The sequence below is a fragment of the Elephas maximus genome, chromosome 13 (assembly GCF_024166365.1).
Source record: "Elephas maximus indicus isolate mEleMax1 chromosome 13, mEleMax1 primary haplotype, whole genome shotgun sequence".
Classification (NCBI taxonomy): domain Eukaryota; kingdom Metazoa; phylum Chordata; class Mammalia; order Proboscidea; family Elephantidae; genus Elephas; species Elephas maximus.
In genome coordinates, this window is record NC_064831.1 from 44239918 (window position 1) to 44252979 (window position 13062).

General features: G+C 37.9%; 1 protein-coding gene across 3 annotated transcripts in view; it reads left to right on the top strand.

Annotated features, from left to right (window-relative positions):
- RNF150 (ring finger protein 150) overlaps positions 1 to 13062 on the top strand; it is a 305548-nt gene that overhangs the window by 249322 nt on the left and 43164 nt on the right. Inside the window, exon 7 of one of the 3 annotated variants that reach the window (XM_049852775.1) lies at positions 1271 to 7240. The exons of the other annotated variants lie outside the window; for them this stretch is intronic. Coding sequence (XP_049708732.1) covers positions 1271 to 1278 — 8 coding nt within the window. The 3' untranslated portion in view covers positions 1279 to 7240. Of the gene's footprint in view, positions 1 to 1270; positions 7241 to 13062 lie in introns of those variants that run through there. 3 annotated transcript variants of the gene reach the window in all.

Here is a 13062-nt window from a genome sequence, read left to right on the forward strand (position 1 = left end):
ATAGAGAAACGCCAGAAAACTAATAGTAAAGAGTTAAAAATGGAATAACTTCAAATGGTAAAGAGTTAAGAATGGAATTAAAACACGCCAACAGGAGGTGATTTAAAACTCAAGGGGCATCAGAACTGGTCTTTTTGGTAAAGGAACTATCAAGAGTCAACTTGATATTTGTGGCTAAACATGATAGCTTGAACCTACAGGTTTATCTCTGCTACCTACCAAAGTCCCACCAAAGAACTTATAAAAGGCATAAACCTACATGGACAAAAAGAACTGAGGAAAGATCATAGCAAACACGATTCAACAACTTTTGGACAGCAAATTTTGGAAATTCGCTTGATGAAGTGGACAAAATGGAAATCTAAGTGCCTCCCTGTCTTAGTCATCTAGTGCTGCTATAACAGAAATACCACAAGTAGATGGCTTTAACAAAGAGAAATTTATTCTCTAACAGTCTAGGAGGCTAGAAGTCGGGGAAGGCTTTCTCTGTTGCCTCTGGGGGAAGGTCCTTGTAATCTTTCACTGGTTGAGAAGCTTCTCAGTGTAGGGACCCTGGGTCCAAATGACGTTCTATGCTCCTCCCAGTGCTTCTTTCTTGGTGGTTTGAGGTCCCCATGTCTCTTTGCTCGCTTTTCTCTTTTATATCTCAAAAGAAATTGCCTTAACACAAAACCTAATCTTGTAGACTGCCTGTAATCCTGCCTCATTAACATCATAGAGTTAGGATTTACAACACATAGGAAAATCACATCAGATGACAAAATGGTAGACAGTCACACAATACTGGGAATCATGGCCTAGCCACATTTTTAGGGGATACAATTCAATTCATAACACTCCCTAAGAGAGAAGCCAAACAGAAAACAAGAAGTTTTGCAACCAGAACCCTAGAAAGCCTCAGGATGTAGGGGCACCAGATCCCTGTGAAGGCTGCAGCACAGAGTGGTGCTAAAAAGAAAAAGAGTAGTTGAACAACTGTGTAAAAAGAATTTACACAGATTCCCTCCTGCAGATTTCCTTTTCCATCCTGAGATTCTTGGTAGGTGTATTAGGCCAATGTTCACGTCCCTTCTCCAGTTAGCAAGCCATGCCCTTACCCACCGAATCACGATGCCTCATTTGTAAATATGAATGGAGATGAAGGACAATGCGATAATTGAGAGAAACAACTAAAAGATGAATACACAAATAGTTTTTTAAAAGGAACTCCTAGGAAATCAAGAAAATTCAGAACACAGAATTCTTTAAACTGTAATTTCTATCCTTACAGAGAGATGACATGATATTGCATCCATGAAAGAAGAAAGAAATGCTAAGAAAAAAAGGAGCATTCCAAGAATAAGAAAGAGAGAGCTCTTAGAAATTAACCACAGAGAGATGAAAATTTCCATGGAATGATTAAAAGATAAAGTTGAGGAACTCCCCCAGAATTAAAACAAGAAGGGAGAGATGGAAACTAAAAGGCAATAGAAAATCGAAGAGAAAGGAGAAATGACAAGAAGAAAATCATGCACAAAAAGTGATTATAATACAAGAAAATTTCCCAGAACTGAAGGACCTGACTTTCCAGATAGAAAGTACATGGCACAACAAATGAGAAGACCCAGACTAAGGCATGTGATTGTGAAATGTCAGAACAGAGATGAAGGAGAAAAAAAAAAAAAATGTAGGCCCTATTTTTTTTATGTTAAAGACCCAGGAGTCAGAAAAGGAGCCCACATCTCAGGAGCAATATTAGATATTAAAAGACAATGGAGCAATGATTTCAAATGCTGAAAGAAAATTATTTCCAACTGAGATTTATATACCTAACCAAAGTATCAACCAAACATGAGGGTGCATAAGGACATTTTCAGAAATGCAAAATCTTATAATGAAAATTTGCCTCCTGTGTACCCTCTCTTAGGGTGTGCTTCCCCAAAATGAAAGAATAAACCAAAGGAGAGGGGGAAAGTCATAGTATCCTAGAAACAGGTGACCATTTCAGAAGACAGGTAAAGGGAATTCCCAAGATATAGGTGAAGAAAACCCCAGGCCCAGGGCTGTGTAGCAGCAAATCCAGATTGGAGGAGAACACAGAACTGCAGGAGGGATGTTCCCAAAGGCAAAAACTGCACCTGCCAGGTGTGTTTGAATATGTGGAGATAAGTTTTATAATTTTTTGACTAAATTGTTGTTGTCATTGATGTCAGGTGCCGTTGAGTTGGTTTCGACTCTTAGCTACCCTGTGTACAACAGAATGAAATACTGGCCAGTCCTGTGCCATCCTCACAGTCGTTGCTACGTTTGAGCCTATTGTTGCAACCACTGTGTCAAGGCGTCTCATTGAGGGTCTTCTTCATTGACCCTGTACTTTACCAAGCATGATGTCCTTCTCCAGGAACTAGTCCCTCCTGATAAAACAAAAAAAAGAAAGAAAACGAAAAAGCCCCATTGCTGTCGAGCCAATTCAGACACATAGCAATCCTATAGGACAGAGTAGATCTGCCCCATAGGGTTTCCAGAGAACAGCTGGTGGATTCAAACTGCTGACCTTTTGGTTAGCAGCCATATCACTTAACCACTGTGCCACCAGGGCTCCTTCCTCCTGAAAACATGTCCAAAGTATATGAGATGAAGTCACACCATCCTCGCTTCTGCGGAGCATTCTGGCTGTACTTCTTCCAAGGACAGATTTGTTCATTCTTCTGGCAGTTCATCGTACATTCAGTATTCTTCACCAGCACCATAAATCAAAGGCATTAATTCTTCTTTAGTCTTTCTTATTCATTGTCCGGCTTTCACATGCTTATGAGGCAATTAAAAATGCCATGAATTGTGTCAGGTGCACCTTAGTCCTCAAGGTGACATCTTTGCTTTTTAACACTTCAAAGAGATCTTTTGCAGCAGATTTGCCCAATGCAATATGTCGTTTGATTTCTTGACAGCTGCTTCCATGGGTACTGATTGTAGATCCAAGTAAAATGAAATCCTTGACAACTTCAATCTTTTCTCTATTTATCATGATGTCCAGTTGTAAGGATTTTTGATTTATGTTAATGTGTAATCCATACTGAAGGTTGGTAGTCTTTGATCTTCATCAGTAAGTGCTTTAAGTCCTCTTTACTTTCAGCAAGCAAGGTTGTGTCATCTGCATATCCCAGGTAGTTAATAAGTTTTCCTCAGATCCTGATGCCTCGTTCTGCTTCATATAGTCCAGTTTCTCAGATTATTTGCTCAGCATACAGATTGAATAAGTATGGTGAAAGGATACACCCCTGACGCACACCCACACCTTTCCCAATTTTAAACTACACAGTATCACCTTGTTCTGTTCAAACAACTGCCTTTGTCTATGTACAGGTTCCACATGAGCACAGTTTAAAGAGACTAATTGGTTGAATTAGTAATGTCAAAAAAAAAGTGCATTTCAGTTAAGTTGATTATTAACTCCAGGAAAAACAAACACTACAAGAAATGATAGGTCATCAGAGTACTCTGTTGACTTAGCAATGCACAATATTTACATAATCATCATAATGGAAAGGAGCCCTGGTGGTGCAATGGTTAAGCTCCCAGCTGCTAACCAAAAGGTCACCAGCATTTCCACAGAAGAAAAGACCTGGTGATCTGTTCCTGTAGCAATTACAGCCTAGGAAACCCTATGGGGCAGTTCTACTCAGTCCATTTGGGTCTCTTTGAGTGAGAATCGACTTGACGGCACCTAACAACAATAAGCACAATATTTACATACTCATCATAATGTAAATTCTGAATATTGATTAAACCAAAAATTGAGATATAACTGTTGGAGGATGTAGGGAGGGGAAGTCATGCAGAGAAAGGGACATGGACAGGTTGTAAGATAAGTAAATGTTCACAGTTCATATTAAGAAGTCCAGACATCATATATTAAAATGATAAGAAAAATAGCAGTATGAGCATGTTATTTAGAAAAATGGAAGTAAATATCAGAAGAAACAGCCAAGAGAATCAAAACTGCCTGAGGGAACAGGAGTCAGAGAAGGGAGCTGTGTGTCACATGGCTGCTGTTCAGGGTTTTTTGTTGTTGTTATTGTTGTGTTGTAACCCTTGTGATACTGTTTGTCATCTTAAGCTATATTCCTGGTATGAAATAAAAACTTTTAAATAAATTTGATTAAAAAATTAAATCTAAAATAAGGATAAAACAAAAAGGGTCTGTTGATGAACAACTAAGGAATAAGTGCAGTAATTCAAAACATTATTTGTATTAACATCCCCTAAAAATGTGCTTTTCACTGTAGTGAAAATTATGGCCTTGCAAGGCATACCAATTTCAGAAAATATATATGATACCAATTTTTTTAGAGTGTTTACTTTTGCATGTTATATTTATATTAGGTTTGGAATGTACTAGGGCCTAGGTTTATTTTATAAATTAGTGGCTTCAGTTTTTACGGTGAAATTACTTCCCAGTGCTCAAGCCAGTAATCTGGAGTTACCCTCTATTTGTCCCACTCTGTTGCCCTTCAATACAATCACCAAGTCCTGTTCATTCCACCTTTTTAATATTTCTCCATGTACCATTTCCCTCTGCCACTGCTATAATTCAAGATTTATCCTCTCATACCTTGATTTTTGCCTTGGCCACCATTTCGATCTCCCTATCTCTAGTCTTGCTATCCTCCAGTCTGTCCTCATCTTGCATTCTAGATAATCATCATCTATAGAAATCTGATTTTGTCACTGTTCTGCTCAAAAAACTTAAACACCTATGGGTTAAAAGCTCAACTTGACTAATCTAAACAAATCATTAAGCATTTGGCCTCTGTAGGTGTCTCCATGATTGTTCACCACTCCCACTTGGCACTTGACCTGGAAGTAATTCTAAGCTACTTGTGGGTCCAGACAGACTGCCTCCAGCCCTCTCCCTCCACCAGCCAATTTCTGTGTATCCTTCAAGCACATCTCATCTGCTGTCTCCTCTAGGCTGGTTTCTCTGCTATTCTAAGAAGAATCCAGTGTTTCTTCTCCTATGTTCCTTCCCACTGCTTTTTGTATCTCATCCACATTTAGTTATCTCTATTATAATTTCTTGAGCAATTGTCTGTCACTCCACTGAACTTGTAGATGCTTAAAGGGTTTGGATTGTGGCTTTTCACCTTCATGTCCCCATATCCAACAATTTTATGGCATTCAGTTAGACTCAACAAACATTAGTTGAATGAATGACTATGTTGAATTTTAATTTAATTTACATTTTAATAGTAATGATTAGAAGACAGAAGAGACTTTATTGCAATATGTATTTATATCCTGTCAAATAATGAAGAGAAAAAATATATATCCATACATGGAAAGAGAAAGAGGGAGGGAGGAAAGTGGGAGAGAGCAAGCAAGCAAGAGAGAGAGAGATCCTCCAAAAATATTTGAGGGCTATAATTTACGGACTAAAGTACCAGCAGACGAGCCTCCCTATAGACCAGTTCTTCAGGGATGACCCTGTAACCCTAACCCCATGTTATGGAGGAGCACAAATACTAAAATGGTCTTCATCACAAAGAGAGGGAGACTAATGCCTTATGAAAAGGGACTGATGATTTATTATTTAGCATTACTGATAATGTACTGCACGGCAGAAGACAGGATTAAAAAGAGTGGAGAGAGATGAAGTGGCGGAAGTATCAGCAATCAGAAAGACATGTTATAGAGAAAGGCTCTAATGCCTCAACACACATAAATTTCTGCAAATGCTTTGGTAATGTCATGAAAACCAAGTGCTCAGAAACCAGTGTGGACTTAACTAAAGCTTTTCATTTTTGGTTTGTCATTTTTTATGTCAAGCCATTATTAATGAAGATGACCCTATTACAGATAATCTAGGGAAGAGGCAATCCCTTGACTTTGAAATCAGACAGATCTGGGCTCAAGTCCTGCTTTGGTCATTTACTAACTGTGGCCAAGTCACTTAACCTCCCTCATCTCTAAAATCATCAGAGCATAACCTACCTCACAGGTTTGTTGTGAAAAGTAAATGAGCCCATGGTTACAAAGTTCCAAGGGTAGCACCTGGCACTTGATAAATCATAAATGTTACCTCTCTCCCCATGCCACCTCCGCATGAGAACATACATTGGACAGAGATGTCACAATTAACTATCAGTGCAATTGAAATTTCTTGATGATATAAAAATACCAACGTCTTCCTCAAATAGACGCCAACACATTTCTCCAGGGCTGGATATCTCTAAGGTGTATCCAAAGCCATCTGCCTACCTGTGGGGCTGAAAACTTTACCGTGCTCTTCTTTAACCACCAGAATTAGTTCCCAAGCTAGAACAGCATGCTTGCCTAGTAATTTATTTTTTTCATTAATTGGTTATTTGAGTTATAAACTGCAATCTTTACTACCATGATCTCATATAAAATAACGACCAACCTAATAACACCATTTACAGAGAAACCTCTCAAGTTATCCACATCATCACTGATCAGCTCATCAATAAATCAACAACCCATTAGTGTCAGTTCCTAAAAGGTTGTAATTAACCACTTTGTACACATGGCTGTGAATTGGTTACATTAAAAAGATAATGGTCCTATCTATAATCTTAGACAGGAATTTGAACATACAGATCTACAAACAATTGATCTATGGATAAACTAATAATTTAAGATATGCTGAGTCTTTTGAGTCGGAATCGACCCGACGGCACTGGGTTTCTGGGAGTCTTTTTGTGGAGGCAGTAGTGGTTCAGTGTTAGAATTCTTACTTTCGATTAGGGAGACCCAGGTTCGATTCCCAGCCAATTACACCTCAAGTACAGTCATCACCCATCTGTCAGTGGAGGCTGTCAGAGGAGGCTTGCATGTTGTTATGTAGAAGAACAGATTTTTGTGGAGCTAAAGTGGCCTAGGAAGAAAGACCTGATGACCTGCTTTTGAAAAATCAACCAAAGAAAACAATGTGAATCACAATGGTCCAATCCTGTTGTGCATGGGGCCACCATGAGTCAGAGGCCAACTCAATGGTAGCTAACAACATCCAGTCTTTGTGTGTATGTGTGTCTGTGTGTGCATACACACTTTAGGTGAATGTTTACACTCCAGTTAATTTCTCATTCAAAAGGTTATACACACATTATTTTGTGACATTGGTTGCAGGCCCCACAATGTGACAATATGCTCTCTCTTTATACCCGGGTTCCTTGTGTCCATTTGTCCAGATCCTGTCCCCTCCCTTCCTGCCTTCATGTCCTGCCTTTGGACAGGAGATACCTATTTGGTCCTGTTTATTTTATTTTACTTTTTTCAGAATTTTTTAACTTTTTTTTTTTGTACTTTAGATGAAAGTTTACAGAGCAGCTAGCTTCTCATTAAACAATTCGTACACATATTGTTTTGTGACATCGGTTACCAACCCCACCACATGTCAACATTCTTCCTTCTCAAATTTGGATTTCTATTACCTGCTTTCCTGTCCCCTCCTGTCTTCTAGTCCTTGCCCCTGGGCTCGTGTGCCACTTTAGTCTCGTTTTGTTTTATGGACTTGTCTAATCTTTGGCTGAAGGGTGAACCTCAGGAGTGACTTCCTTACTGAGCTAAAAGGGTGTCCAGGGACCATACTCTTGTGGTTTCTCCAGTCTCTGTCAGGCCAGTAAGTCTGATCTTTTTTTGTGAGTTAGAATTTTATTCTACATTTTTCCCCAGTTCTGTCCGGGACCCTCTGTTGTAATCTCTGTCAGAGCAGTCAATGGTGGTAGCCAGGCACCACCTCATCGTACGGGACTCAGTCTGGTGGAGGCTGTGGTAGTTGTGGTCCATTGGTACTTTGGACTAATCTTTTCATTGTGTCTTTAGTTTTCTTTATTTTCTCTTGCTCCTGACGGGGTGAGACCAGTGAAGTATTTTAGATGGCTGCTCACAAGCTTTTAAAAACCCAGACACTGATCACCAAAGTAGAATGTAGAACATTTTCTTTATAAACTATGTATGCCAATTGAGCTAGATATTCCCTAATACCGTGGTCCCCACAGCCCTCAGCCCAGCAATTCGGTCCCTCAGGGAGTTTGGATGTGTCCGTAGAGCTTCCATGACCTTGCCTTGGACAAGTTGTGCTGGCTTCCCCAGTATTGTGTACTGTCTTACCCTTCACCAAAGTTACCACTTATCTATTGTCTATTTAGTGTTTCTCCACCCTCACCCCTTCCCTCCCTCGTAACCATCAAAGATTGTTTCTTTTTGTGTGTAAACCTTTTCATGAGTTTTTACTGTAGTGGTCTCATACAATATTTGCCCTTTTGTGATTGACTTAGTTCACTCGGCCTAATGCCCTACGGATTCATCCATGTTGTCAGATGCTTCACAGATTCATCATTGTTCTTTCTCCTTGTTTAGTACTCCATTGTATGTATGTACTATAGTCTGTTTATCCATTCATCTGTTGATGGGCATCTAGGTTGTTTCCATCTTTTTGCTATTGTGAACAATGCTGCAACGAACATGGCTGTGTATATGTCTCTTCATGTGAGGGCTCTTATTTCTTTAGGATATATTCCTAGGAGTGGGATTGCTGAATTGTATGGCATTTCTATTTCTAGCTTTTTAAAGAAGCGTGATATCATTTTCCAAAATGGTTGTACTATTTTGCATTCCCACCAGCAGTGCATAAGAGTACCGATCTCCCCATAGCCTCTCCAACATTTGTTATTTTCTGTTTTTTTTTTTTTATTTGTGCCAGTAATGCTGGGTGAGATGGTATCTCATTGTGGTTTTGATTTGCATTTCTCTAATGGCTTTTTTTTTTTTTCTTAATGGCTAGTGATTACGAGCATTTCCTCATGTGTCCGTTAGCCACTTTAATGTCTTCTTCGAAGTGTCTGTTCATTTCCTTTGCCCGTTTTTTAATTGGATTATTTGTCTTTTTGGTGTAGAAGTGTTGGATTTTCCTGTAGATTTTAGAAATTAGACCTTTGTCAGATTTGTCACGGCCAAAATTTTTTTCCCAGTCTGTAAGTCCTCCTTTTACTCTTTTGATGAAGTCTTCTGATGAGCATAGCTGTTTAATTTTTAGAAGATCCCAGTTATCTAGCTTACCTTCTGGAGTTTGTGTATTGTTAGTTATGGTTTGTATCCTGCTAATGCCGTGTATTAGGACCTCTAATATTGATCCTATTTTTTCTTCTCTGATCTTTATAATTTTTGGTTTTATATTTAGGTCTTTGATCCATTTTGAATTACTTATTGTGTATGGTGTGAGGTATGGGTCCTGTATCATTTTTTTGTAGATGGACATCCAGTTTTGCCAGCACCATTTGTTAAAAAGACCATCTTTTCCCCATTTGATGGACTTTAGGCTCTTGTCGAAGATCAGGTGACTGTAGGTGGATGGCTTTACATCTGGGTCCTCAATTCTGTTCCATTGGTCAATGTATCTGTCGTTGTACCAGTTTCAGGCTGTTTTGACTACCATAGCTTGTATGGTAGTTTCTGAGGTCAGGTAGTATTTTATTCTTCTTATTCAGAAATGCTTTACTTATCTGGGACCTCTTCCCTTTCCATATAAAGTTAGCGATTAGTTTTTTCTCATTTCTAAAGAATGCTGTTGGTATTCGGATCAGGATTGCATCGTATTTATAGGTTGCTTTTTTTGGGGGGGGTAGAATTGACATTTTCGCAATATTGAGTCTACCTATCCATGAGCGTGGTATGTTTTTTCCATTTATGTAAATATCTTTTGGTTTCTTGCAGTTGTATTTTGTAGTTTTCTTTTTATAAGTGTTTTACATCCCTGGTTAAATTTATTCCTAAGTATTTTATTTTTTTAAGGGCTAGTATAAATGGTATCATTTTCCTGATTTCATTTTCAATTTTTTCTTTATCGGTGTATAGGAATCAAGTGATTTTTGTATGTTTATCTCATATCCTGCAAGTCTGTTGAATCTTTCTATTAGTTCTAGTAGTTTTCTGATTGAGTCTTTTCAGTTTTCTATGTGTAGCATCATATCATCTGCAAAGAGAGACAATTTTATTTCTTCATTACCAATTTGGATGCCCTTTATTTCTTTTTCTTGCCTTATTGCTGTAGCTAGGCCTTCCAAAACAGTGTTAAATAAGAGTGGTGATAAAGGGCATCCTTGTCTTGTTCCTGTTCTCAAAGGAAATGTTTTCAGCCTCGCTGCATCAAGAGTGACGTTGGCTGTTGGTTTTGTATCCACTTTGCTGTTGAGTCAATTCCAATTCTTCATAACGACCCTATAGGACAGAGTAGAACTGCCCCATAGCATTTCCAAGGAGAGCCTGGTGGATTCGAACTGCCGATCTTTTGGTTAGCAGCCATAGCACTTAACCACTATGCCACCAGGGTTTCCCTGGTTTTGTATAAAAATGCCCTTTATTATGTTGAGGAATTTCCCTTCTATGCCTGTTTTATTGAGAATTGTATCTGGAATGGGTGTTGGACTTTGTTGAATGCCTTTTCTGTGTTGATTGAGATGATCATGTGATTCTGTTCTTTTATTTATGCTGTCATGGATTGAATTGTGTCCCCCCAAAAAATCTGTCAACTTTACTAGGTCATGATTCCCAGTATTGTATGATTGTCTACCACTTTGTCATTTAATGTGATTTCCCTATGTGTTGTAAATCCTATCATTTTGATGTTAATGAGATGGATTATCAGCAGTTATATTGATGAGATCTACAAGATTAGATAGTGTCTTAAGCCAATCTCTTTTGAGGTATGAAAAAGAGAAGTGAGCAGACAGGGATGGGGACCTCATACCACCAAGAAAGCAGAGGCAGGAGAAGAGCCTGTCCTTTGGACCTGAGGTTCCTGTGTGGAGAAGCTCCTAGTCCAGGGGAAGATTGATAACAATGACCTTCCTCCAGAGCCAACAGAGAGAGAAGGCCTTCCCCTGGAGCTAAGACATTGAATTTGGACTTCTAGCCTACTGGACTATGAAAGAATAAACTTCTGTTTGTTTAAGTCATCCACTTGTGGTATTTCTGTTAAAGCAGCACTAGATAACTAAGACATATGTGGTGGATTACATTGATTGATTTTCTAATGTTGAACCATCCTTGCATACCTGATATGAATCCTACCTGGTCATGATGTATTTTTTTTTTATATATATATGATGCTACGTTCAATTGGCTAGAATTTATTTGATAATTTTTGCATCTATATTCATGAGAGACATTGGTCTGTAATTTTCTTTTTTTGTGGTGTCTTTGCCTGGTTTTGGTATCAGGGTTATGATGGTTTCATAGTATGAATTCAGAAGTATCCCTTCCTTTTCTATGTTTTGAAATAGTTTGAGTAGTACTGGTGTAAGCTTTTCTCTGAATGTTTGGTAGAATTCACCAGTGAAGCCATCTGGGCCAGGGCTTTTTATTGTTGGAAGTTTTTTTAATTATCTTTTCAATCTCTTCTTATGGGCCTGTTCAGATTTTCAGCATCATTTTGTGTTTGAGTAGGTAGTATGTTTCTAGAAATTTGTCTGTTTCCTCTAGGTTTTCAAATTTGTTGAAGTATAGTTTTTCATAGCACTCTGTTATGATCCTTTTTTTATTTCAGTTAGGTCTGTTTTAATGTCCCCCATTTCATTTCTTATTTGGGTTATTTATGTCCTCTCCTGTTTTTGTTTTGTTTTTTCAATTTGACCAGTTTTGTTGAGCCTTTTAAATAAAGAACCAACTTTTGGTTTTGTTGATTCTATTGTTTTTCTGTTCTCTATTTCATTTATTTCTGCTCTGATCCTTATTATTTCCTTTCTTCTGATGGCTGTAGCCTTCTCTTGCTGTTCTCTTTCTATTTGTTCAAGTTGTGTAGCTAATGTTTTGATTTTGTCCCTTCTTTTTTGGTGTGTGCATCTATTGAAATAAATTGATCTCTAAGTACTGCCTTTGCTGTGTCCCAAAGGTTTTGGTATGATGCGTTTTCACTCTCACTTGATTCTACAAATTTTTTTATTCCATCTCTGATTTCTTCTATTACTTAGTGGTTTTTAATCAAGGTGTTATTCAGTTTCCATGTACTCGATATTTTTTTTCCCTTGCTCTTCAATTTCTACTTTGATGGCATTGTAATCAGAGAAGATACTTAGTATTATCTCAGTGCTGTGGATTTTGTTGAGGGTTGCTTTGTGGTCTGAGATGTGGTCTGTTCTGGAGACCATTCCATGTGCCTTGGAAAAGAATGTGTACTTTGTAGCTGTTGGGTGGAGTGTTTTATATATGTCTATGAAGTCAAGTTGGAGGATTGTGTGCTTTAGATCTTCTGTAACTTTGTTGTCTTTCTTTTTAGATGTTCTGTCCTTTACCAAGAGTGGTGTTTTGAAGTCTCCTACTATTACTGTGTTAACTGTCGGTTTCTCTTTTAAGTGCCGTTAGAGTTCGTTTTATGTATTTTGGAACCCTGTCATTGGGTGGGTAGATATTTATTATGGTTATGTCTTCATGATGGATTGTCCCTTTAATCATTGTATAATGCCCTTCTTTGTCTTTTATGGTGGATTTTGTTTTAAAGCCTGTTTTATCTGAAATTAGTTTTGCCATTCCTGCTCTTTTTTGGTAGCTGTTTGCTTGATATATTTTTTTCCATCCTTTGATTTTTAATAAATGTTTATCTGTTTCTAAGGTGTGTCTCTTGTAGACAGCGTGTTGATACATCCTGTTTTTTATCCATTCTGTCATACTCTGGTACATTTAGGCCATTTATGTTCAGTATTTTTTTTTTTTTTATGAGTTTATTGTTGTCATTTTGTAGTGCTCTTTGGGGGGGGGCTGACTTTTTTTTCCCTCTTACTTTCCTTTGCTGAATTGCTTTTGTTCGTGATTTTTTTTTCATTTTTTTTGTTTCTATAGATTTTATGTTTACTGAGACTTTGTATTTTTCATCATTGTTTTGATGAGTAGTTTTTTTTTAACTTTATTTGTGGTTACCTTGAAATTTACCCTTATCTTCTTAAGTTTGAACCAGTCTTTTATTACAGGGTATCGCTTTGCCTTTCTCTCCGTTTGAAACTTCTATTCCAACACCGTTTATTCCCTCTTTTATTTTTCTGATGTTGTTGTCCTTTACAGATTAACCTTCTA